This window comes from Saccopteryx leptura, chromosome 3 (assembly GCF_036850995.1).
Source record: "Saccopteryx leptura isolate mSacLep1 chromosome 3, mSacLep1_pri_phased_curated, whole genome shotgun sequence".
Lineage (NCBI taxonomy): Eukaryota > Metazoa > Chordata > Mammalia > Chiroptera > Emballonuridae > Saccopteryx > Saccopteryx leptura.
In genome coordinates, this window is record NC_089505.1 from 88,655,715 (window position 1) to 88,676,475 (window position 20,761).

Consider the following 20,761-nt stretch of genomic DNA (forward strand, 5'->3'; position numbering starts at 1 on the left):
GTGCCCGGTGCGCTCCCCTCCCGGCACTGTGAGTACCAGCTGGGCACTGGGAGGGGAAGGACAGAGCCACTGTGCTACCTGCTGTGACCAGTTCTAAGGCCTGGTCCCTGCACCCTCACTGCACTGTCCCTGTTTTGGGGGCATACTGGACACAGTGACCTCAAGTTCCAAATGTAACAGTGGTCCTGGGTGCATCCCCAGCCTCTGAGGAGACGCGGGTTTATGGGTAGCTAATGCTTCCTGGTATCTTAACTCTGACCAATTAGACACTTCTGAAAACCATGACTCTCTGCAGGGCACTCTGGCCACCTCCCACACCTGGGCCACAGCCTTCTCACCTGATCCATGGACTCCCCAGTGGGCTTCCCCCTGGGCTCCCTCAGTGCCCTCCTGGTGCGGTGGTGACTCCTGTGGGGGTCTCGGGGTCTGGGGCCTCTGACCCTTTGCCCGTAGTCCACCCTCATCATCCATCTTCTGCCCTGCAGGTCTGAGCCTTTTCTTTCCTTCCACGGCTCCCAGTGCCTGAGGAGCCAGCTCTGGAGGCCTCCTGTCCAGCCCTGCCCACCCCCCGAGCCCCCGCCCTCTGCGTGGCTCCAGTCTCCTGCAGCGCAGGCACAGACCCTATCCAGCCATGACACACCCCGCACCTGTGCTCTTCCCACAGGCTAAGTCTTTCCACCTCTTCACTGCCCATCAGTTTCTCATCCATCCACTTTAAAATGCTTTCTCCTCTGTGCAGCCCACCGTGGTTGGAACCGGGGAGTCCTTTCCCTGTGTCTTCATGTCATCCACTGTACCCTTCGTGATCGTGGGCTAAGAGAGGCAGGTCCCATCGTTCCTGTTCCACGTGTAGGTGGAGCATTGAGAGGTTCACTGCCTTTCCCAAGCCCCATGGCTCCTTGGAACCTCCTGTTGGTCCCATGCTTCTCTGGGACTTACTGTTTCTAGAAAACGTGGTGTTGAACGGCGGCCCCTGGCCTGGGCTCTATTTGCTGCAGGATGGTCAAACTGGGAGACAGATGAGGAATGAGGGGCTCTCTGCTCACTCCTGGCTTCTCAAACCCTGGGACCTTTTCCTGGAACTTTCTGAACAAAGGCCGTTTTACAAGCAGAAATGGCTGTCGTCAGCCTCTCCTCCTATGGATCTGCTATGAGCCTGGCGCTGTTCGCTGTCCAGGGACAGTGACAGCAGAGTCAGGCCGCCCTTGGGCCAGCTGCAAGAGGCTGCCCTTGGCCTCCAGGGTCTGTTCCCAGCAGATCAGTGGGAGCCGCACCTGCTGAATTAATTCATTTTCTGTCTCAGAGCATCACTTTCGACTTAAAACTTAAGCTGTGACAACGGTGACTGCAGAGGTTCGTGGAGTCCTTGATGCGCCCTGTGGTTGCAGATGTGCACTATCTTCTTGCTTCCCCTCCCCACCGTGAGGCAGGGGCTGTCGCTACCCCCTCTGTCAGACCTGCACCCTGAGCAGCACATCAGGTCCTCGGCTCAGGTCACACATGTCACCTCCTGTACCAGGGAAACGGGACTCCAGACCGGACCCAAGGCGGGCTGTGGAGCTCCTCCCTGTGGCCCAACTGCCGTCCTGCTCTGGGCTGGCTCCCAGGGACTCAGCTTGGAGGGAGCACCTGGTTCCATTCCAAGGAAAGAGGGAAGGGACAGGAAGCTTTGCTCTGCGGCCGTGATGAGACTCGCCCCTCAGTCACCAAAACCAAATCACTGGTTGCCACAAACGCTGAGGCCACCCTAGACATCCCCTCAGCAAATTGGAAAATCAACTCTTTTCTTGATGCTCTTGGCAATAAAGGGCCTGTGCCTCCCCCGCAGTCACAGCACGGAGGACAAGACATCGTCCACAGAGGGAACGGACGGCAGAGCCGCTGCTGTTGTTTCATTCCTACCTTCCCTGGCTATTGGACGAAACCCGGACCGTGGTCTGGGATACAGGGACTGGAGGAGGCTGCATCCGACACCCATCATACTGGGGCGCAGGCTTCAAGGGACTGGCGGTGTCTCCCTTGGAATACACCAGAACTGACCTCTGCTGGGCCCATGGAGCCTGCCTGCTTCGAGCGTTTCCGCAGGTCCACATGGAGGCCTCGTCCTGGCTTGAGCACCCTCGTTCTGGAAGACTGGGAGATGTCCTGAGTTGGAGGCACATTCAGGGCACACAGGGCTTCCAGGACAGCATCAGCTCAGGGGAGGGGACTACTGATGCCATCATGCTTGGGTCTGACCAGCAGCTGAGGGTGTACATGGTTCCTCTTCCACTCAGCGACCAGTTAGCGAGCACCTCACCTCCGGTGTATGTCCCAGCACTGGGCCAGGCTCTGGGGATGCAGCTGAGAACAAAGGGGCAGCCACTGTCTTCAAACAGTCTTTCTGTGGTTGTAACATCCAGGCCTGGGTGCTGCCCACTCCGTGTAGCCCCCAGGCCCTCTTCCCTGCCATCTCTCACTCCTCCTGTTCCCTGAGACACATGCCTCATGTGTCTGGCTCTCTGCCTCCAGGAAATGTCAATTCTTTTTGCAAAATACTCACTATGCCCACAAGCCTCTCTCTTGGAGCATCTGGTAGAGGGGGGGCTTATCCACATGTGTCACCCTGGGTTGGCTGAGTAGCCTGAGATAGCGCCTGGATCTTAGATGCTGCCACCTAGTGGCCAGGACTGGGAGTGGTAGCGAGGACAGTTTCAAATCTGTTGTGTGTCAGAACTAAGTGCCTTAAAATTCTATTTTTAATTTAATTCATCACTGGTGTCCACACCCTAGGGGTTCACCAGAGGCCACAATTTCAAAGCAGACCCTGCGCAAACTTCTAAGAATGGTGTAACCAGGGATAGAGCTGGGGCTCTGAGTTCCTGGAGCAGGCCCAACTGGTCAAGGCAGCGGGATTGAGAAACATGTAGTGGAAATCCCCGCTTACCAGTGGAGTGGCACAGAGGATACTGTCGGCATACAGTCTTGCTGTTACCCTAATTACCCTGGTGATAGTATCACCAGGAGTGCCTGCACAGTCGTGGGATTCTGCCATGCTCCCACAATCTGTGCTCCGAGTCTAACCTCCATCAGTGTGCAGATGCACACGCAAAGAAACGTATGAGGGCACCAGGTACCAGAATAATGGGTCCAGCTCCCTGGATGTGGCTAGTGGCCATCCTATCTGGTCACGCATACTCACAACTCAACAGCACATCTGTAGTGCGCCAAGGAACCTTCCTCTGGGAGGCCTGCCCAACAAACACTTCCAGAGCAAGGGCCTCCTACCCACTAGAACTTGGTTCCATCACAAGCTGTTGGGAGGGAGGAGCTGGGTGCCACTGCAGGCATAGCTGGGTCCCTCCTGTGTCCCTGACATGTCAAAGGGAACAAGTACAGGTGACATACAAGTTGTTCCTGATGGCAAAGACAGCCTCAGGGGTTGAAGCAAAACGAATTTCCAGGGCCCAGAATTTAATCAGCCAGAGCTCTGTGGGGCAGCTATGAACCCAGCAAGGACTCCTCAGATCCTGAGAAAGCCAAGGACCAAAAATGCAGACCCAGGAGCCGTCTGAGAAGCCCCAGGGTGAAACCGCACTGCAGCCAGGGCTGCCCCCTGGGCTGCCCCGTGTGGCCCCTCCACAGTGGAAACTGCAGCCCCTATGGCCCAACTCCATCATCCTGCCTTCCAGCGGGGCTCTGGGAATCCAAAGGGCTAACTTTATCCTGCTGCCTGAATGATCCCCTCCCACACTCAGTGCCCAGTGCAGATGGACTCCCGCTGGTCTTGAGGACTGTCTGCTCGGCCCCAGGGGTCTAGGTCTTGCTCCAAACCCATGTTGCTCACTGTGTGGTCAGCCGGTATGCTGTGGGCCTGAGACTGGCGAGGGGCTCCCGACTGAGTGCGGGGACCCTGCCCCTCACTCTTCACCTGTTTGCACCCATGATCGCGCAGCTCTGTGGTCTCACCACTCCAAGTCCCTGTGGGAGGTCACTGCTGATCTCCTCGCTGTGCACCTCACCCCGCATGCTAGATGAGCTTGTCCCCATTCACCTGAACTTACCATGCACACCCGTCTCCTTGGTGCCACGGGTTCCGCCGAGGCTTTAGGCCTCACACCAGCTGGCAGTGCTCCTTTCTCTGCCCATGCTGCACTCACAGGGACCCAGGGGTGAAGGGCAGGCTGGGGTCAGTCTATCTGCAGAGCAAAAGAGGCAGGGGCCTGCTAGGTGGCACAGCTGCTAGGCAGTGAGCAGACCCTGTATCTCCTAACAAAGCCCGATGACCACTGGGGTGGGCCCCTCCCTAATGACCACTGGGGTGGGCCCGTCCCTCAGACTGGGTCCACGGCATGGCAAAACCCGTCCACACCTGGGAACCTGAGCCCGTGCAGCTCTGATGAGGGCCTTTGCTGTAGCATAGCTGTCTGTATCCATTCAGACACGTCTCATCATTGAACTCTGGAATTTGTATTTCATAAACTTATGCCCACTACAAAAGGGGATCATGAACAGCATGCTGCAATAAGAGACGAGTAAAGAAGGTACGTGGGCTCCTGCTGCCCACTGTGCCCTCCGCAGCCCAGCCCCCCCTTCTCATCATGGCCCAGACCGACAGCTGCACACACTCCACACCTGGGGCAGCCACCCATCTTCCCCCCAACGCTCAGGCTGCTGAGTAGGGCCATGGCTGCTGGGGACAGCAGAGGGCAGATGCACCCTCAGCCTGCAGGGCCTCTAGCTGAGGGTGGTGGGGGCACAGACAGGCCTCAAGGAGGGAGGGAGGGGGCAAGGCAGGAGGAACGGCCAGGAGTAGGTCACCGTACTGGTGGGTGGCTGAGAACTCTCCCGCCAAGCAGAGAAGGAGCTACATGGCCACACACCTGGAGGATGTCCGCCAGTCCGAGGTGTTGGGTAAATGTCAGGAGAGAAAGGGACCTGGGAGAAGAGGGTATTCTTGGTTCCAACGCCACCCCCGACCCCGGGCCCATTTGCTGCATGGGAGCCCATGGCAGGCCAACTGTCTCAAGTGCACTCACCTTCCTCCCAGAAGAGACGTGGATCTTTCCAGAAGCTGCCATGAAGGTTAAGCTATGTGCTGGCGGCAGCAGAGAACTCCAGACACTCCCCTGCTCTGCCCCTCCCTGGGGGACCTGGGTCGGGCCACAGCCAGCATCCCACCCGCTCCCAGGAACGAGACACAGTCCACTGGTCAACTCCCAGCTAGTGTAGTGTAGCTTGGTTTTATTTATGTCCACAAATATTTCCAAAAAATTACAAAATACTCAAATGGAGAGAACACAGAAGTCACGATTTCTGGGTGCTACTCTGTTTACACTGTGTTATCTCATGGCAAACTACTCGTATATACAGTCAGCTTCAGATATATATAAACGCAGCAAACCAGAACGCATGTCAGCGCTGGTGCTGCGGCAGTGGGACGCGAACCTCAGCCCGACAACACTGAACGACATTCATACAGAACACAGGAGAGCAAAACCGAGGTCGAATGAAGGGAGGAAAGGAAACCAAGGGGTCGGGCTGCAAAGATGCCGCAAAGACCTGGGGCCATCTGAACTGTTGCTGACCAGGTGGGGCTTTTACAGGGAAGAATCTCAGCGCTTCGCCTCGGGATGTAAGGAAACCGAAACCTGACAGGAAAATGCCTTCAGACAAGTTTCAGTCCAGACTTCCAAGCACTCTCTCCTCTGGGAAAGTGGAGGTTGGAGAGATCAAGAGGCTGTGGAAGGACTGTGTCCCACCAGACGGAACACGGTGGGGGCGGGGCTCAGCAGTCCAGGTCCAGCAGCAAGGGGCCTCAGCAAGCGCGAACCCTGCAGGAGAATGGCCCACCTGACGGCAGCTCACCGCCCCAGGAGACGAAGGCTCCTGCCCATGCAGCCACAAGTACGATGACTAAGGGTTCATTTGAGTTTGTCTCCCCTAGAAGGAGCTAAATTTAAGGCAGAAATGGAATGAAAGAAAACAAAAGAAAAACTAACATTTCAACAAACAATTCTCTATCTGTCCCAACAGAAACTAAACATGGTTTTACAGAGATGGGAAATGCCACGATGCAGGTCCGAACCGGAATCAGAGCTAACACTTGCAGGTTCTGGGTTAATGCGCCAGCCTCTCTTCTTACCCACACGGCTTGGATGCGGGAGCCACTTCACTTAACTGACCCACTGAAATGACCTTCTGTTGTCTGACCATTCTTGGGCATGGCCACCACACACCATGGCAGAAAAGAGCCCTCAAGATCCCAAGAGAAGAATGCACAGGCCGCTCCCTACAGAAGGAGCGGCAGACCGCCCAGGATCCCCTCTCGTGTCAGCACATGGAAAATTGAGGGGCTCTCTGCAGAACAGTCTGAGCCCTCCAGGGTGGCACCGCCCAGGAAAAACTTGCCTTCCCCCTCTACGTACATGGCTGCCACTCTTGTTCTACTTCAGGATGAAGGTGGGATTCAAATGGTGTCCAGTCTGACACGGGTCACCATGCTCCTGGGGCAGGCACACAGGCCACCGCCCACAACTGTGCCAACTCTGGGACCCCCCCCCCCCCCACTGGAAAGCAGCCCAGGCTATGGTGAGCATGGTCCGGCCTCACCACAAGACCCCATGATGACACATGCACGAAAGGCAGACTTCTAACAGACTACACTTTGGCAAGCATATGTGCTGAGTATTTGTAGGGTATCACTTTCTTGAAATTTCTAGAGTGTTTATGCAATTGTCAGAGTAGTAAGAAAGGCAGTTCATCCAGAACAATCAAATAAGTGTGCACAGAAATCTGTAAGGAAATCTACAACCAGACACAGAAAACGTGTTTTCTATCCCGCAGAGACAGAACAACAGCGGACATTTAACTCCTGCACTCCTGGTGCAGAATGACAAGAGTCGATCTAACAGATGCCTGCATCGCTGGCCAAGCACGAGCCAGGACAGACGGAAGTGAAAAAATCAAAGCAGCAAAACAAAAAGTTTGTAACACTGTCCCTGCAAACCCCTGGAGGCTCACTGCTACGACCAAACCTAGTCCCAAGCTTTTGCCCACTTGTAATGAGTAACGCCCATCTGTTCCCTTTAATTAAAGGGATAATTATATAAACTTTTTATTAAAAAATCAACTCTGTATTCTGTCAATAGCTGGTAGGAATTCACAATTAGTGACATGGCTGGAAAAAATAGATCGGAATAGTAGTCGTGGAAGGAAGAAAAAGGCTGCTCTCAAATTATTTACAGACGTAAAAAGCCGTGCTGCAGAACTTTCTCAAACTATGAAGATTTCCAACAATGTAGTAAAATAAAAGATTCTTTAAAAATTATAGCTCTTGGATTCCAAACTCATATGCTGCCTACCTGCAAACTGAGTGGGTTTTGGAACACATGACTGAGTGTGTCTGTACGCACAGTGAAGGTGGAACTGCATTCTAGCACCTACTGGAAAGTCGAGGAAGGGAAGGAAACAAAAGCCAAACCCCAAGATTGCCGGGAAGTGTTCTGAATGTTCAGTCCAGTCCAGGACTTGCTAGGTTTCTGGGGGACTGTCATGCAGGGAGACCCAAACCAGTCTCAAGGAATCCTCTCTACAAACAAACACTATTATGCTGATACATCTTTAGTTGTGGGGTCTTAAATATATAAAGAAATCTTTAGAAGATACTCGTTTTGCTTTTGCAGCTCCTATTGTATGTAAAAAGTTCTGTTTGTATCCCCAAGAGGTGGGGTTTCCACAGCCAGCGTTAACAAATAAATAACTTATAACTGCTTGTCACCTTCTTTCTTCAGTCGACTGAAAAAAAAATAAATAAAGGAGAGGACTCAGCAGGAGACCTGGGCAGGCAGCAGGCAGACCCAAGCTGCCTCCCACGCAGCTGGTTTTCCCCTGCCCTCCGCCCTTCCCATCAAGATGGCTATGACAGTCCCCACTGGGGCCACAGGCAAGGGCCCCACAGAGCCAAGCTGCACAGTTGGAGGGCAGGTGGATGTCAGCCAGCTAGCTGGGCTCCTTCAGGCCCTTCCGCCTCACCTGTAATAATCTTCCTGACTTGGTAGGTGGCTGCCATGCATGTGGGGGTGTGCGTGCAGCCACTGCTGCTCCATCGCCAGTCTCTGCAGCTCGGCCGACTGGGCGTGCATGGCCTGCAGCTGGTGGGCAGCGGACATAGGGGGCGGGATGGCCCCAGGCAGATCTCGGGGGTAGGGGGTGCCTGCCAAACACAAAACAGTCTCTACAGAAAGGCCAGGGCTGTGAGGTGGTCAGGAGAGAGCCAGCCTTGGGGGCAGGGATGGGAGATGCCCCCCTCCCCGTTCTCCTGAGTACGGGAGGACCTCCTCTATTCCTCAGGCTCCAGGCTTCGGCCTTGTGTCCCTCCTCAGACAGACCTGACTTGCTCAGCTCTCAAACTTGGAGCCTGTTAGTCCTTCACGGCCCACGATTCTCATCTAGGTTCCTGTCTCACACTGACACCCCCACCCTCGCTCTGAGAGGATACCTGAACACATGAATAAATGAACAGGACATTGGACCAGACCACAAACCCAACTCACACCGGACTCCTCCTTCCCCAGGTGCATTCTTACCAAAAACCGGGTGACGAAGCATCTCGTGCTCATGGGGGGGCTGTCCAAGCAAAGGATTGGGGAGGGTGCCGGGGGGGTAGGGAAAGCGAGCCAGGTGCGGGCCGGCAGTCAGGGGGTCGACCAGTGGATGAACCGGGCCTGCTGAGCCTAGAAAAAGAACAGAAGCCCGATACTGGTGGTGCAAGGATCTGGGGCTCTCAATGGTTCCCTTCCTGGCTGGAACTATGGGTGACTTCCCTGTCACCAAGCTGGCTCCTGGTCACCAAGACCACCAAAAATCAACCCAGTGACTGTCCTCAGTGCACTGCACACGCAGCAGCAAAGCTCCAGAAAGGAAAGCAGAAGTGAAGAGTGGACTGTCCCCTCCTCCCACCCTTGAGCACCCCCCCACAGGCAGTGTCCCCAACCTAGTCTGTCGAGGACCCTGCATCAGCAGAGCCTGCCGGGTCGACCACCCCAGGGCTACCCTGTACCCGTTATGTTTACAGGAACCCCATGGCCCTCCAGCCCGGCCCCAGCCAGCGTCCCCTGTGCAGGCTGCCTCCCCGGGACCCTTCGCCCACAGAACCCAGAGGCCAGCAGGCTGCTGCGGGCAGGGATCGGCTCAGCACCACTGGCCTCTCCTGCACATCATACGCTGGCCCCCTTGAGCCTGCGCCCTTGCCTCAGGCCCTTTGCACTTGCTCTCCCTCCGCCTAGAGATGCTTTTTCCAATGACACACCCTCCCACCCCCCTGCAAAAAAGTCACCTTGGCGAGGCTTTTCTACAGCCCTCTGCAGCAGCACTGCCCAGCTCCTGTTCCCTCTCCTTGCTTAGCTTCCTCTGCAATGCTGACCACTGCCCACACTCCTGCTGTTCCCCAGCCCCATGGCAACAGCCTCCCAGACTGGGGCAGTAAATGCAGAGGGGGCCTGTCAGCGCCTGGCACTTCGCAAGTGCTCAGCAAACACTTGTTGAATGAATGACTACAACAGACTGCCTGTCTTCTGACGGCTCCTAGACAGTCTGCTGGCCACACACTGAAGACAGCATGACCCTTCAAGGTGTCAGAACCATGGGGTAAATGTGACAGCTCCTTGGCTTACCTGGGGCCATTTATCAGGGCTGGGGATGCAGGTAGGAAGCCAGGTGTTACCCCCCACCCCAGGTCCTGCTCTATCAGCCATCCTCCTACCCAGCACAGAGGTCAGTCCATGAGGAAGTCATGGATATGCATGTGCTGCACCACAGGACCTGTGGCAGGCTCTGGTCCCAGGGTGCAGGCACATCTGCCAATTCGAGAGCAGGGCCAGAGGCCCCTCCACACGCCCCTCCCACCCCCATCTACCTGGTCTGTACAGCTTCAGGGGGCACAGGGCTCCAGCTTAGCCTGTCTCTGCCTCAGACCAGCCTGCACCCTGAGCTGGCCAGTCAGTAGGCCTTCAGGCTCTCATTCCTAGAGTGGCAAGGCTGGGGGTGCTAGCCTCATTCCCGTAGGGAAAATAAGACTGTTCCTTTACGTTTTCACTCAGTGACAATCTAGAGCCCCTGGGTGCCCTAGTCGCCTTCACCTTTCCTGCTCTGGTGAGCACAGCCCTCCCTGGCCCACCCCAGGCACAGGGCCAAGACCCTAAGCTGTATCCAGGAGGCGGCAAGCAGAAGGACCTAGGGCGACACAGCTTTCTGGGGACATGCAGCTCTGGAGAGCTGAAGGGCTGAGCAGAGATGGGCAGCTGAGTGAAATGACGAGACTGCTCAATGAACGCTGAACACTCTAAGCTCTGCCTGGAAGCAGGGCACATTTAGAGAAAAACAGTCTCTGCTCGGGACCCGCGGCTCGGTCTCAGCCCGCACCTCCTGCAGACCAGCGCTCACCCCCAGCGCCCACTCAGAGCCAGCCTGGGCACCCACCTTGGTGGAGGGGATCCTGCTGGTGGAGGTGGAGGTGTGAGTGGATGTGTGAGTGCTGGTGATGGTGTGGAGTCACGTTGAACATCTGCAGCCGGGCCAGAGGGTCGCTGGTCAGCGACGCCATGCGCTCGGCGTGGATCCGCTCGGCTGCCAGTCTGTCAGGGTAGCTCATCTCGGGCCGCAGCTGGGGGCCTGCCAGGGCCAGTCTCTCCCTCTCCAAGGGGTTCAGGCCCGGGTGGAAGGAAGCAAAAGGGTGGGGGCCCGCAGTTGGGGGGATGGTGAGGGCGCTGTGCCGGGCGAAGTGCTCCATGGGGTTGGTGGCTGGGTGCAAGGGGTCCAGCTCCGGGGGCTTCACCTCGAAGCCCGGCTTCATCCTCTCTCGCAACTCGCGTTCCCGGATCTCACGCTCCCGGATCTCGCGTTCCCGGAGCTCCCGCTCGCGGATGGTGGGGTCAACATTGTAGAGGCCCGGCATGTGGTAGGCCAGCAGCGGGTCGGTGGGGTTGAGGGGCATGTAGAACGGGTGGTTGCGGTTGGTGGGTGACATGACATGGGGCCGAGCGTACTCGCTCAGAGTCCGGAGGGCAGGGGTGTCGGGCCCAATGTATGGGGGCACAGCAGCAATGGTGGTTGGTGGTGGCTCGAAGGATGGCCGCATATGGCCGGGACCACCGAGCTGGGGGTCACTGAGGCGGCCTTCATGGGCTGAGCTGGACGCCTTCTGCTGAAAGAAAGGAGGGTGTGAGGGGTGACGCCAACTGCCTGATGTTCCTTACAGAGGTGAGCCCTGCTCTAAGGTCATCCTGCATTGACCAGCCATCTCTGACCCTCTACCTCAATACTGATAACGACCTGGCCCCTGCCATGGTCTGTCAGAGGGACATGGTCCAGACTCTACTGTGTGACAGTCTCCTTTATGCCTGTGGCCTCCCTGTGTCCTAGATGAGTTCATGTATCTGGGAAACAGCAGGAGGCGGGGAGGACAGCCTTCCACCACAAAAGCCCACACGAGTGCCACAGGACAGGACTGCCAGAGGGAGGTGATGTGGCAGTGAACGCCCCAGAGCCTGGCTCTCCTCCCTTTCAGTTTTCTTCCGTTCCCTCCAATTCCATGACAAACACAAGCCTACAGGCCTGCCCCCCACACTGCTGTCAATCAACCTGGACCGCCAAGGCCAAAGCTGGGGCACAACGCCTCTTCTGGGAAAGGAGGAGCTCCAGGGCCAAAGAGGGGGCACATGGTGAGACTCTGGGTAAGGGGGGTCCAGGCCCGAGGGGAGACTCCGGGAAGGGGGGTTCCAGGCCTGAGGGGAGACTCTGGGGATGGGGGTTCCGGGCCTGAAGGGAGACTTTGGGGAGTGGGGTCCACGCCCGAGGAGGGGGTGCATGATGAACCTCTTGGGAAAGAGATCCAGGTTTGCTCACGGATGAGCAGCAACCCATTCCGGGCCTTTCTGTTCTGTTCAAACAGCTGTTCTGTTCAAACAGCTACCGATCCTCCAGCCACCACAACAATGACTCTGACAGCCTCCCACACAGAGCAGGGTGGCCTGGTGCCCCCGGCCTGGCACGGCAGCCCCACACACAGGCCACCCCCGCCCAGGTCTGAGCACTCACGGCCGCGCGCTCAGCCTCGCGCTCGCGTTCCCGCTCCCGCTCGCGCTCTTTCTCCTTCTCCTTCTCCCGCTCGCGCTCCTCGCGTGCCTTCTGCTCGGCCTCCCGTTTGGCCTTCTCGATGGCCTCCTCCCTCTTCTTGGCCAGTTTGGATCCCGCCAGAGGCATGAAGTACAGGTCTGTCCGTGCACATGAGTTGTAACCCCGGTCCAGGTGTTTGTAGAACCTGAAAAAGGCCACATCTGCAGTAAGGGACAGCCAGGCCGAAGCCAAGGCTGCCCCGAGCAGCCTGGGTCCCTGCGACAGTACCTGGCCGACTGGCTGGCGTGACTGGGGGTGTCCACCACAGTGGGCTCTGGGGAAGGGCTCCGTGGTGGGGGAGGGGGGCTCTCGGGCTCCTCAGCTTCATCCAGAGCCTCTTCCTTGATCTGGACAGTGGGCAATGGGCAGGCTGCCCCCACAGGAGCGCTGCCCCCCCCTGCAGACATGGCAGCAGACGGGGGTGGGGCCGATGGGCCAGGCCCTGCGAGTGGAGTGGAGGTGGAGGGGCAGGACGGAGGGGTGATGGGAGGGGGGCCTCCAGGGACAAAGGGGTGCTGAGCAAATGGGGGCTGCGGGGGCCCCTGATGGAGGCCAGCGGCGGGGGGCAGGCTCTGGCTCTGGGTCAGCACGGGGGGCTGGGCGGGGGATGAGGGCAGCGGCTGGCTCTGAGGCATGAGCTGCAGGGGCGGGGGGTGTGCCGAGGGCGGGTGGTGCGTGGACAAGGAGCTCAGAGGCTTCAGCGCTGGAGGGGGTGGGAGGTTGGCATTCATGGAGAAGGGGGAGGGCCCCGAGAGGTGAGGTGGATGCTTGTGGGCAGGCGGTGCGGGCAGCTGGGGGATGGGTGTTGTGGGCGGGGGTTTGATGTGCGGCATGGCCAGGGGCGCTGGCGGCAGGGGCTGCTCCCGTGGGGGCTGCTGGGGCTGCAGCGCTGACTGAGAGGCAGGCGGCTGCAGGGAGCTGTGAGAGTGGGCTGTGCCTGGGGTGGCCTGGGCTGGGAGGCCAAAGGGCTGTGGGGGCCCCGGGTGCTGTAGCAGTGGCCCGGTCTGCAGGCCGTGCGGCCCAGGTGGGCCCTGGCCATGCAGGGGAGGCTGGGCGTGAGGGGGCGCGGAGGTCTGGCTGGCAGGCCCGGTCAGAGGCTGCAGTGGGGGGTGTGGGGAGGGCAGCCGCTGCGGGTGCAGGGCCGGAGCCTGCTGGATATGGGCATGGGCGGCAGAACCCGCTGGCTGGGAGGCTGCGGGGGAACCCTGGGGGGGAGCTGCAGCGGGTGTGGGCCCCGCTGTGGGCAGCTGGGGTGCTCCGGGCGGGGCCGTAGAGGGAGCTGCAGCAGCCCCACCGGGAGCCTGCAGAGCGGGGAGCTGGGCCTGCAGGGTCTGCTGCTGGGCAGAGGAGTCCGAGTCACTCTCATTGTCCTGGGGGCTGGGGATGCTGGGGGACGTGCTGCGATTGTCCTGGTCGATGTCCTTGGGGTCACTGCTGCCCTCATCATTGACACTGCGGCTGTCGGAACTCTCTCCCTCGCCTTCGGATGGTGAATTGGGCCGGCTGATCTCCTGAGACCAGAAAGGAGAGGAGGGATGCTCTAGACCTCCCTGCATGGGTCCAAGGACCAGGGGCCCTGCCCCGGGCCGTCCACCCCCAGGGAGAACTGGCGGAGGGCTTCTCAGGGTCCCAGCTGCCAGTTCACCTGGGTTTTCGTCTTCTTGGAGCTGGTCCTATCGGCCTCCTCTGTGTCGGAGGCCACCTTCTCCCGCTGCCGCTTGGTGCTCTTCAGGGGGGACGAGGCTTCTTCCTTCACCTTCTGTTGCGGCAGAGAGCACAGGGAAGATGGGTCAGGCCCCGAGAGGATGTGCCACCAGCCTTGGGGGGAGCAGGGCGTGTGATGACTGGGGGCCAACATCTTACTCTAACACACTGAGCTCTCTCTCCAAAACCGAAAAGCTCTGACGAGAGAGCCTGAGCCAAGAAGGAACAGTATTTGGGGATGACAATAACTTGGCTTAGACAGAGATCCCTCTGCCTCTGAGACCTTGGGAGCCCCCGAAGGTTGATGCGGAGAGCTGGGCTGAAGCCCCAGGAGAGGGCAGTGCTGGCATCACGTCTGAGGGAGCAGGACACCAACGCCAACCTCGGGTTTCCAGGACAGGGTGGCCAACCAGTCCTCACTCCCCCCCAGCCCCTCACCTTGGCCAGCTTCTTCACGGTCTCTGCTTTACTGTCGTTACTGGAGGTGCTGGCCGCGCTGGGGGAGTTGCGGCCGCTGGAGCGGACGTCTTCATTGATGGGCGAGGCACGACCGTCAGGGCTGGCTGGCTGTTTCTTCCGACCACTGCGCAGTGTAGACATCTGCCCGCCCACACCCATGGCTAGTGAGACTGGGCCCCAGCCTCCACGGGGCCACCTGACCCAGCACATACACAAGAGCATCAAGGGCAGGCCCTACTGTTGGCCTCACAACAAATCCTAGCCCCTGGCAAACAACAGGGCCCCTGGCTATCCCTTGCTGCACAACGTCAATATGGAGCAAAGGCGGGGGGTGGGGGTAGTGAATGGTTGGTTTCACACGGAAAAGAGCAATTCTTGGCTTAAACCCAAAGCACTCGTCTCTCTGACTTTCCCGAATGACGTCCACTGAGGGAGCACGGCTTTCTGAGCCAAGGTTGGTCAAGTCAGTCCACTCTGCCCGGTCTCCAGAATGACAACTACACAAAATCGGTTTCAAGTGACCTCACCTTTTCCTTTTACTCCATGTAACTGCCCAACCAAACCAAAACAAACACTTGCTGACTTCACCCAACATGATGGGGAGTGACCCAAAGACACGGGCTCTCAAATAACGGAGCTCAGCTCCCCAAACCACCAAGCACTTCCACAGGGGTCTGCAGAGCCATGGGGGCTCCAAAAGATTCACTCCGGTCCATCTGCTCCTCTCCGAGTGAGCAGAAGCCAGAAGGTCTGGATGCTAGGGTTAGAGGAAGGTGGATGGTGCCACCCACCTGCCTAAAAGGGCCACTGGGGAGGCCAGCACTACAGGCCAAGACCCTGGCGGTATCCTTGGTCCCCGACCTCGAAAAACCCTTGCTCTCAAAGGTCCCTGCCACATTTCCAACCTGGAAAACAAAGTCTCTTTATAGAAGGAAAAGGCTATACAGTGAGTAAAAAAAGGTACTTAATATTCTAAAACTGGGTCAATGTTTTTTAAACATTTTAAAAAAATCCCTGCAAGTTTCAAATAGCAGAGATATACCACAGGAGAGGTGAGTGGCCCATGGGACAGAGGAGGTTCTGAGGGACTTGGAGAGCCTGCACTGAAGCAGAAACTAAGACCAATGCCCCCCCCCCAACTCCCCATGGTAGGGGAGGGAAAAAACAAGGGCTCTTCCCAGCCCCACAGGCAGTTTCTGCTTCTGGACAATCTGTTACAACTTTAGGGGTCTGCTTCTCTACCTAAAACGAAACACTTCCCGTCCTCGTTGGGTGTGGGCAAGGCCCCCAGCACCCCGGTCACCTGAATGTGTAGGCAGGAGCAGGGGCGCCCAAGCCTTGGGGTGCCTGGCCCTGGGACTCACCGAGCCTCGACTCCGCCGCGTCCTCATGCTATGTTTTCCACTGAGCCCATCGTCTTCTTCTTTGACAGGTTTGAACATAAATGGCGGGGGGTCCACTGGCTTCTCGATGGGGGGGAGCTCGCCGTATTTCTTAAAGTGGATGCGGCAGTCTGTGCAGAGCAAGATGTTCTCCCGGCCGCCGTGGTGCCAGTCTTTGGAGGCTGAGTGAGGGAAGAGGGGTGGGAATGGAACCTCAAAACCCAATGTTCCTGTAATGTCTGAGCAGGGGCCGGGGGCTCCAGCAACCCTGGTGCCATGAGCACTGGACTCAGACAGACAGCTGGCACTCACACTGCTCAGGTGACAGCACTGCCCCACTCTCTCCCCCAGAGCAGGACAGGACTCACAAATACGGACACCCCAACGCATCTCGGGGCATCAACTGTTCCACGGGGAGTGCGCACAGCAGGACCCCCAACTTCCCTGCGACCCCAAAGCACAGAGGCTGTGTCAGAGCCCCACTCACTGGTGCTGAAGCAGTGGCGGCAGGCGTACCCCTTCAGCTCTTGCTCGCTGTCCTCGCTGTCGAAGTCGTCCTCACTGGCCGAACTCAGGTCCACTGGGCATGGGAGGCACACAACAGGGTGGGGACACTGTCATGCTCGGCCTGCCCCAGGCTCTGAGCCACTAGTCAGAGTGGCCCATCACGCTGAGGTGGGACACTGAATTTCATGGTCAGCCATTAGAACAAAGAACTTGTCATTGTGGGTGGGCCTGCCCTGCTAGATTGCTAAGGGCTGGTATCACACTTGAAGCCTGGGTGGTAGGCACAGATGTCCCAACTGGTGACTCTGAACTGGGTGAAGAGCGTTCGTGATGTCCTCCTGACACAGCCAGGCATCCTCAGGACCTGCCTCTCCACCCAGTGCCACCCACCCGCCCCAGATGACTAGACTGCTTTTTGTTTGCATAGACAACGCAAGTGACTCTTGGAGGTCCACGCTCCAGGTTGGGACAGAACTGTAATGCAGTACTCCTGCATCTTAGTTTTTAGGGGTTAACAGGTGTGGATTCATTGTCATATAGCACATCACACTAGGACTAAGAGGAGGAGCTTGGTAAAGCAAGAGGAAAAAGAAACAACATTAAGCGGATCTCACTGCTCCCAGAATACAAGTGCAATGTAACTCAAACAGCATACTGTCCACTAAGCAGAAAACCTCTGACAGGCCAAGGCCAAGACTTAAACTTGTGTAAAAACTTAAAATGATGTTTTTCCTACAAAAATTTAAATGATGAATAATTTGTAAAACTTTCCTACCAAATCCCAGGTCAGTGTGACAGGCACACTCATCTGCACACACAGCTCCCCGGGTCACCATCTCTGGCCTACACTGTGACTAGGACACCTGGGAGTGCAGGCCCAGAGCTGAGACACAAAGTGTGGGTGCACGTGGAAGGTCCCCCACTTACAGAATTCACTGGAGGGGGGTCTGGAAGGTGTGTTGACAGGTGTGGACGCAGTGCGGGTCTTAATCCTCCTGAACACAGCCTGCCTGCGGTGCCTGCGATGGGCGCGGGAGCTGGCTGCCTCTGGAGTCTTCTTCCAGTAGTAATAGAAGGTGATCAGCTCTCCCTGCAGACAGAAGGGCTGGCTGTGAGGGAATGTCCAGGGGAATCTGACTTTCCCTGCTCCTCTGCTGGGAATAGCAGCTGGGCACATAATGACCAGATTGGAGACCAGGACAGAGAACAGCTTGCTCCTGGAGTCATAAGGGGCTTGCTCAAGACACACCGACCAAGCTGCCCCAAAGCTGGGCAACCGGAACCTGTTGCCTCAGACTAGCAGAGCATAACTTCCAGACAGCAAGATCACCCATTCATTCAACACGATCAGTGGGTGCCTACCATGTGCCGGAGCCATCACCATTCTAAGCAATGGTGGTGCTCCAATAATTCTTGTGTGTATACCCATGCACACATGACAAAGGATGTGTTCATCGCAGGGATGCCTGGTCGGACAGATGACTCCAGCAACATGGCTACTACTGCTGTGACGGGGAACTACCCCAGGTGGGAGGCCAGGAAGAAGAGAAACCCCGAACCCAAGGAAACTGCTCCGCAGCCTCGTGCCAACTCTGAGACAAGCTGGCACAAAGTCCAAAGGGTCATGACTAGGGCTTGACAAAGCAGACTAGATGACAGACATAGTGGTGCTGAGGTACAGATGAAATGACACATGTCACAAGGTCAGTCTTCAATGCAAAAGGAGCACTCTTAGCAGAAAGAGAGGCAAGGCATCTTTTTTCTTAAAAAAAAAAAAGATAGCACTATTGGTACCCCGCCTCCAGGGACAGCAGGCATCACAAACACAAATGAGTGAATGACATTTAGCTACCTACCCCTGGTTGACAAAAGACTGATTTCTTAAAATAAACATCCCAAGATAAAATACCTTTAACTTAAAAAAAATAATAAAACCTACTCAAGACAGCAAGGGTGCTGAGATCACATGGATCTTCTCTAATTAAATAAATATTGTGGAAAGTCGATTAACCTGGCAGACAACCATATCCTGGGAAGTCACCCTGGGGAAACCTGTATCCCAGGGTGGGAGCTACTTGGCCAGATCACCACTGAGGCCCACAAATGGCTCATTGCCTCGTGAATGAAGGAGCCACGAAAAAGACGAGGTTCTGTTCTCCACTGACCTAAGGTCTAGCTGGAAATACTGATGTTGGGAGGGCTGAAATAGACAAAGCAGCACAGACAACCACACAACAAACCAGTGATGGACAGAATGCCAACCAGACAAGGTTTCCGTGAAGACCCTCCAGAAGACCTGGAGCACGATGACAAGGAAGCTGCAGAGAAGTGGGCAGATGTTTGGTGGGAAGCGGTCCCTGTAAAGCAGGGAAGTATGTGCACCAAGTACTCACTGGAAAAGCCATGTTTGCGTTCTCTTCGGAGGAGGACCACAGCTGTCACCAGAGTCTTAAAGAATCAGCATAAGCATACAGCATGGATCTCTTGAAGCTATGGACGTGTTTTTTTTCAAACACCGCTTAACAAAATGCTAGTGATGGCCAATATTTAACAGTTGAAGCCTGACCCCAGGTCAAGGAGGCCAGGAGTCAGCCACCAAGGACAAGCACATGACTGTCTGCACGTACGCACGTCCGGCCCAGCCCCTCCTGGGTTTCATAAGAAGGTGATGGAACAATAGGGAAAACGGAGGGACTGCCCAGAATTTCTGACTTGTTTGTTTACCGTGTTATTCTACAAACACAGGCTAACTGTCCCTGTGGTGAAGGGGCACTCTGAGCCCCTACGGGCATGGCCCGAGAACCTCTTGCCTCCTGCCTCCTTACTCTCTGCCTTCCTGACCTGGAATGTGATTTATCTGTACTGATCTTTTGGTATTGGCTGGCTGGAGGGAACAAACTCAAAATCCACTAGGGAATTAAGTGACATGTGTGAACTCGAAACTGATCTGGCTCTGGTTTTACTATGAAAAAATATAGAACAGAAGCCACGGCAGGTCCCTGTCACCCCTCAGATACTTTGTCAGAGGGGCATGCTTATCAGTTCTAAGGGCAACTTTTGTGCAGTAAGTCAGAGCCCAATCCCGAGGTGGAGAGAATGGGAAGACCCAGAGGGCTTTTTTGCCTCCTTCAGTGGAAGTGGTTTTAGGGCCAGCGGATGATGGAGGCCTGGAATCCAACAGAAAAGGTGAAACTGTAGGAGATGGAAGGGAGTAAAAGTGGGAGAGAAAATCAGGTGTGTGGGGGTGCCACCAGGCTCTCTGTCAAACCTCAGCCCTACTTCACAGCTGCTGAAGAAGAGCCACCCTGTCATTTCCGCAGAGCACTGGTCTGCAATGCCGTGCTGCCTCTCATGGTTCCCAGGGACCATTTCTATTTCTCAAATGTGAACGTTTTGAAAGAATTTAAATTGTTTTAAGATGGCATGACTTGCAGATGAAAACAGCAGGAGCCAGGGTTCAGCAAGGCCACAAGCTGGGCTCAGCGCTAGACACTGGACAGAATAAAGGCTCAGGAGGAGCCCAGGCTCACAACTCCACCCTTAGTCCTCCCGTGTCCTCTTCTGGTCTCTGAGGGAATCAGGACAGGGAGAAGAAGCCGGACACTGAAATAAACACCAACTTTCTGTTACCACATAAGTAACAGCTGCTAAAACACAATAGGAGCAGAAGCGATCCCATCACCCGAGTGCCAAGGATCGAAACGACCAGGCCACAAGGACCGTCCTCCTCTACCAGTCTAAAACTGGCTGATGAGAAAATGAAAGAAAATAAATTTCAAAAATGAGAAAAGATGGAGAAAGTCATGTCCTTGAAATGTTCAAATGGTCACACCACTTTGTAAAGCTGTCTGGCAGTTCTTAGAAAGCTAAACAAACACTCAGCACATGACCCAGCAATTATTCCATTCCTGGGCACGTGCTCACGCAAGGACTTCTACACAGAAGTTCTTAGAAGCCACCAGACACCTTCGCAGAGGGTGGGTCAGCACTGTGGTACACCGTTCACTGGAGCACTGCTTGGCAGTGGAGAGGAACAAGCTGCTGACACACAGCTTGGAGGAATCTAAAAGCAGCCAGACATGAAACGGTACACATATAGAGTTCCACTCTAGGAAAGGCAAACCGCTAATCACAGAAAGGAAGTCAGTGCTTGCTTGGAGTCTGGAGAGTAGGAAAACTGCTTATAAAAAGACACCAGGAAACTTGTTGAGGGGACAGCAATATTTTATAAATTAACTGCGGTACTTACATGGACTTACACAGTTGTCAGAACTCACTGTGCTGTGCATTTAAAGTGGGTACACATTTTTATGGTATATGTAATATGCATACCACTCATATATCAATAAAGTTGACCAAAAAAATAAATCCAGACCAGGTTTTCTGAGCTGCCTCTCAACCACTGTTATGTCTATGAAGGGATTAAACACTGGAATGGAGCAAATCCAGAAGGATTAGAAACAGCATATTGGTGACTGCATGGGTGGCTAGGTCTTGAGCACAAACAAAAGAACACGTCAGAGAAAGCTTTGGTTCTACAAATAGGGGGTGAAGCA

At 56.0% G+C, this 20,761-nt stretch overlaps 1 protein-coding gene across 7 annotated transcripts in view; it reads right to left on the reverse strand.

Annotated features, from left to right (window-relative positions):
- Nucleotides 1–5,191: 5,191 nt before the first annotated feature.
- Nucleotides 5,192–20,761, reverse strand: part of RERE (arginine-glutamic acid dipeptide repeats) — a 422,789-nt gene continuing 407,219 nt past the window's right edge. For all 7 annotated transcript variants that reach the window (XM_066374961.1, XM_066374958.1, XM_066374959.1 and 4 more), the window contains 11 exons: nt 17,133–17,295; nt 16,186–16,278; nt 15,681–15,880; nt 14,296–14,457; nt 13,799–13,912; nt 12,382–13,664; nt 12,076–12,298; nt 10,459–11,179; nt 8,568–8,714; nt 8,014–8,194; nt 5,192–7,776 (listed from right to left, as the gene is read on the reverse strand). In XM_066374961.1, coding sequence (XP_066231058.1) covers nt 7,743–7,776; nt 8,014–8,194; nt 8,568–8,714; nt 10,459–11,179; nt 12,076–12,298; nt 12,382–13,664; nt 13,799–13,912; nt 14,296–14,457; nt 15,681–15,880; nt 16,186–16,278; nt 17,133–17,295 — 3,321 coding nt within the window. In that variant the 3' untranslated portion in view covers nt 5,192–7,742. The remainder of the gene's footprint in view (nt 7,777–8,013; nt 8,195–8,567; nt 8,715–10,458; nt 11,180–12,075; nt 12,299–12,381; nt 13,665–13,798; nt 13,913–14,295; nt 14,458–15,680; nt 15,881–16,185; nt 16,279–17,132; nt 17,296–20,761) is intronic.